At 37.9% G+C, this 5,305-nt stretch overlaps 2 protein-coding genes across 3 annotated transcripts; both read left to right on the top strand.

Annotated features, from left to right (window-relative positions):
* Positions 1-21: 21 nt before the first annotated feature.
* Positions 22-1,147, top strand: LOC108569328. Of its 2 annotated transcripts, none has more exons than XM_017930839.1 (3): positions 22-101; positions 692-735; positions 804-1,147. In XM_017930839.1, the coding sequence occupies exons 2-3, from the start codon at positions 700-702 to the stop codon at positions 1,116-1,118; spliced, it is 351 nt and encodes a 116-aa protein (XP_017786328.1). In that variant the 5' UTR covers positions 22-101; positions 692-699; the 3' UTR covers positions 1,119-1,147. The 2 variants fall into 2 exon arrangements, with proteins under 2 accessions (XP_017786328.1, XP_017786326.1); XM_017930837.1 differs by lacking the exon at positions 22-101 and adding an exon at positions 330-448.
* A 1,462-nt stretch (positions 1,148-2,609) lies between these two features.
* Positions 2,610-4,664, top strand: LOC108569327 (the record flags this gene model as incomplete). The annotated part of the gene is made up of 2 exons (XM_017930836.1): positions 2,610-2,648; positions 4,283-4,664. A coding segment is annotated over exon 2 (342 nt), but the record flags the coding sequence as incomplete, so codon positions are not given.
* Between the last annotated feature and the right edge of the window lie 641 nt (positions 4,665-5,305).

Raw genomic sequence — 5,305 nt, 5'->3', positions numbered from 1 at the left:
GCGATGCGATGCAGAGGGAGCGCATCGATCGCTCCTGCTTAATATCCATCCCTTCACGTGTGTGTGTGCCCTTCGCCTTTTTCATTTCTATTTTTTTTTGTGTAAGTGATTAATTTTTCGATTCGACACATTAATCAAGTGGGCTCCATACGACCCCTCTCACTCACACCCTTCTTCTCGCTGTTCACCCTTATTAATACGATCTGTGACAAATGTTCGATCAGCTGCAAACACAAATTTGTACTCGGAGACAATATTTATAATTTACTTTGTAAAAAAAAAATATATATTCTATTAAATATTTTACTTGTAAATTGGAATAACGCGAATTCTATTCAATAAGTTTGGCTGTTTGTGCATTTATACGTGAATTTGGTTTCTCTCTGTACAAACTTCGTGATTACTACCTTCGACGGTTTCAACTGAAAGTTTCTCAAAGTTCAAAGCTGTAAGTTTCAATATAACTTTATAAGCAAGTAACTTAGTTATACTTATTCGATTGTTAGTGTTTTGCCTGTAAAAGTTAATTTCTCGCTGAACAGAAACTATAAGAAGTACTAGAAACTAGTGAGCCCTGAAACGGTTTTGTAGTGGAAACAATAAACAAGCGAAGCGATCGTCAAATAGAAAATAAATATCGCCTGACAAGTTTTTTTTTTGTTCCTCTAAAAATTTTTCCCAAATTTTCTAGTGCCAGGGATGGCGCGTCTCTTGAATCGAATGGCCGCAGGTCGAGTGAGTCTATGTCTTCTAAATTAATCATATCACTGTATTAATTTAATTTTTCATTAATTTTTTTGTAGCCTCGGACCGCTCGCATGTTCACGGCGGAAGCGGCCGAAGATGTAGCGGAAATCCCGAGCACCACGACCACCGCTGCTGCTGCTGCGGCGACTCCGTCAACCTCCACCAACACAGCGGAGACGACGCAAAAGCGTTACGAGGTGTGCAGACCTCGGACAGTTCCGTTGACGCCGAGACGCATCTTCGTCAGCGAGAATCATCTGACCCAGGACACGACTATAATGCGCTACCTTCAGCCCAGTTCGATGCCGGAGTTCTTCAGACTTCCCACCGACTTCAAAGCCATCGAAGCCCACTACAAACGAAACCAATGATGATCTTCTATCCAATTTCTTAAAATTACAACAACTACAACAAAAAACAAAATTCATTCATTTTTTTTTTTGAAACAGTTTTAACCTTTATTTATTCACTCATTACTCAAAAAATAATTAAATAAAAACAAAAATAAGAACAAAACAGAATTTAAAAGTAAAATGGGAATCCTTCAGAAATAATAAAAACGAGTCGCGTATCCGTGGCGACTCTGTCCTCCTACTCCTTCTCCTCACCACCACGAACTAATAATATTAATAACAAAAGAATTAAAAACAAAATACTAGTCGACTTCGATATTTTCTCTTTTTTTTTTTTTTGGTACTCGAAGAAGTTAGGGAAACGTAAAAGTAACATTTGATAAATCGCTAAATGCATAATTTGTACATCATATATTATTTTACACACACACACACACACATATACATATATATATTGAAGTCGCGTTCCTCTTTTATTTTTATCGAAAGAGTGGCTTTTGTTTTGCTTGGGTTTTTGAGGGTCGTGGCAAGCCGTGCAATTTTATTCTTGGGATAACACCCCCACCCCAACCCAATGAAATTTAGGTTTGGGATGCACAGCCACCTCTCGCTATTCTCACTGAATGCAACTCTTTCAAGTTGATCTGATGCGATTAGTTCGGTAAAGCCCTCTGTTTAGGAAATAATACAATGAAAGCGACTTTATAAACTCTCGGCAGTTTAATTTCAAATAAATAGATTTCTTTTTTTGTGGAATTGCCTTGGAAAATTCTAAGTTTTTCTTTTAGTTATATGAAACGTGATACGATTAGTAAATTTTATAGATGAACGTAGCGAATCCTAGAGAAGGCCTGGAATATTTATATTGATCTAAAGATGGAAACTTCATAATTTGATAAAGTAATTGAGTTCATTGAAAATAAGGATACAAATTAAGCGAGCCCTGAAGAAACAAATAGAAACTGAAAATTCAATTTTTTTGATGGGCTAGAGCTAAATGATGTTACAAGTCGAATCACAGCCAATTGCAAAACAGATAAATAATATTATTCTTGTTTTTTTTTGCATCTAGTAGCAACCCGAAAGTGGTCCATTCGATCCATTCGGAATCCTCTGAATAATTCATTCGTATGTTCGCATTAAAACGTTTCTTGAAATATAGTATTATCATGATAGTAAGTTTGGATGTTGTTGAAAAAAACGCGGATATTTCTCTTCTAAACTCTACCCTTCGACCTTCTCTCGTCTCGTCTGGTCTGGTCTAGCTAGTTCTGCGATCGCGTGCGGTGTTTGCGCATGTTAATGTGTTTTCGGTGCCGGTGCAAAACCCTCCTCTCCTTCCTCCCTCTTCCACCACCACCAACAACTTCCATGCAACGACGACGAGCAGCAGTCGATGTTGGGAAAGCGTCGCGACGCCCGCGTCACCATTCCGCTTGAAATAATTAAAAAAAAAATAAAATAAACATCGCGCGCGACGCGAGATCCACAACAACAACAAAAAAAATATATATAAAATAAATCGGATTACGTCTGCATCGACAATAGGTAAATGTTTATTTTCGTTTGTTTCGTTTCGCTTTTATTTGATTGTTTTGTAAGTTTAACCTTCCCCTCGCCAGACAAAACACAAAAGCGATTCGTTTCTGTTTCTGCTTCCACTTCCGCTTCCGGCGGCCGCCCTTTTGTGTGCGTATGTGTATGTTTGCACGAAAACTGCTAACGAGCAACAATTTACTTCTGAGCGTAAGGTTTTGTGTCGCCACTCATTAGTATCGCGTTTCCTGTTAATTGCGGATGAAGAGATCCGAGCGGCGGATAAAGAGTGCCGCAGCACTGTTTTCATAACTGCTACACTTCCTGTTGGAAAATATACAGAAGAAAAGAGACACGAAAAAAAAGACGGAAATGTAAGAAGAAACAAAAACAATCGCTAATCCCGTTACGTCGAAACTTCCCCTAAGTAAGTTCAATTAACCGCAACCAACTTTTTTTCTTTTCGCCAACCCTAAACGAATAAAAGAAAATATTACTAATTATATCTAAACCTCCCTAAGCGAATTCAATTAAGCGTAACCAACTCTTTTTTTTGCCAACCCCAAAATAAAATAATTACTAATTGTCTCAAACAAAAATTCTAAATTCAATTAAATACTGTATTAAGTAATAATATTGTTTTGTTTTTGTAAGAATCTTATTAATTTATAAGAAAATAAAAGTTTGAACGTTTTAATTTCTATCTAGATGCAGCTTTCCGCTGTTCCATTTTTTGTTTTCAAAACTTTTTACATTAGCGAACTTTACTAAAAATGAGGAGAAAATATGAACAAAATATACATAATGGCAACACGGTAATGCACTCCTAACTCTCTTGTTTTTCTTGTTATATCATGGGAGGAATGAAAACAAATCTTCCAAGAAGTTTCGTTTTACGACTGTTTTTTTTGTTTTACTCATTCTCATTACTATACAAATTAGTAACAGTGTTTTGTATTTCATATCATTTGGAATTGAAAACAATTGATAAAAGTACATGAAAAATAATGGAATACGAGAGTTATTTCATGTATTCTCTATAATTGAGTTTTAAGGGAATGAATGAGAAAAACTCGTTGATTAATAAAGAAAAAACAATGCGTGTCTAAACAAAACAATGGTTTTAAGGGAAGGTGCGAAGTTGTTCGTAATTAATGCATAAATCTCATAATTGTGTTTAATTAAGCTCCGTAAACGGATTCCGGGCTTAATTGGTGCTCGCACGCGCTCCGAGCTAATTAAAAAATAATTAAAAGAGTAAAAAGAAAATAAAACTACAAAGAACGTGTTTGCGTTGTGTTGTGGTAGAGAGTGGCGTTCCGTGACTAAATCGAGCGGGAAATTTGAATTGCCCCGCGGTCGATACGTGCTAATTAATCAAATTGCCCTCGCTCGTAACCAACGGAACAAAGGAAGTCGTCGTCTTGAGAGGGTGGATGTTAATTACACGCCATCCGCGCGATGTCGCTGATTAGACGCGTCTCGGATCGTATGCAGCCGCACGTGCACTTCTCGAGTGTCTGAGGGGGTTTACAATACCTTCCTCCCCCCCATAGAACAGAACATGGCTAGAAACTTGTAATAAAATTGCAAGTTTGTACAAGTTCGTTCCATTCACTTGAACTTTCTTTAATTAATTAAAGTAGTTAATTTTTTGTTTGTTTGTTTTCAAGGTGTTTCCTGAATATGGACGTGTTGTGGCAGGAAAGACTGTTCGGTAAGCAACTTACGGATTGTTCGGGTAGCAAACCGGATACGGAAACCGTTGAAGCCCTCACGGACGTCGAGACGGTGGGCGTTTATTTCTCATTCGCCAACATCAACCTGCAGAGCGACGATTTCCGGAACAAGCTGAAGGAGCTCTATCGTCGCCTTAACACCTCCGATGGATCCACGAAGAGATTGGAGATTGTCCAGGTCGTCCTCTGGGCTAATAACGACGTGTACAGCGACTTCGAGGGAAGCCACCGTGACAGTCTGGTCGACCTTCCGTGGTTCGCGATGCCCTTCAGTGAAATCGACCTAAAGGTAATGAAAACAAAAAATTATATTAGTAAATTGATTCACTCTAAATCAGCGATTCCCAACCTGTTTTCATTGACATGTAATTTCCATAATAACTAATGTATCTCAAGATACATTTTTACATTTTATATTATAACTAATGAAAGAGTCATTGGAGAGAATAGGACAAGGTTGGGAGACACACGTTTTAATCCCATAGATAAACCAGCGTATGGTAGATCTAGTGGATCAAAACGTAGATCCGTAGCATTTTCTGTATGAAACAGGTGCAACCTCGTGAAGGTTAAATGCGAAACGGTCTTGCATCAATTCAGAGGCTGTATATTGCGCTTGAAATGATACCTGGTTATCATCTTCATAAGAAGATGATATACCTTTAATTAGCACCTGGACATGCGGCCACGTGGAAGTCGCTGCTCTCGTTCACAGCAAATGAGAGCAAACGCGCGACCGCACACCCGGGAGGAATCAAAAAGAAAATTTAGGGAAATTTAGGAAAGAAGGAAATGCTATGATCTAGGTACCTGAAACAGAAGAACACAAAGAAATGACACACGCCCGACCCAAAACATGAACGAAATATACGTTTACACAATCTATAAGATCGTATTGAAAAATACGATACACATTTATAATTACAATAA

Source organism: Nicrophorus vespilloides, unplaced genomic scaffold (assembly GCF_001412225.1).
Source record: "Nicrophorus vespilloides isolate i.1.1-1 unplaced genomic scaffold, Nicve_v1.0, whole genome shotgun sequence".
Lineage (NCBI taxonomy): Eukaryota > Metazoa > Arthropoda > Insecta > Coleoptera > Silphidae > Nicrophorus > Nicrophorus vespilloides.
The sequence above is the reverse complement of the archived record's forward strand: the minus strand, read 5'-3'. Positions and strand labels throughout refer to the sequence as shown.

Coding starts and splice junctions, on each gene's coding strand:
- LOC108569328 (XM_017930839.1), top strand. CDS start 700: ATGGCGCGTCTCTTGAATCGAATGGCCGCAGGTCGA. Junction 736..803: donor ATCGAATGGCCGCAGGTCGA/GTGAGTCTATGT, acceptor ATTTTTTTGTAG/CCTCGGACCGCTCGCATGTT.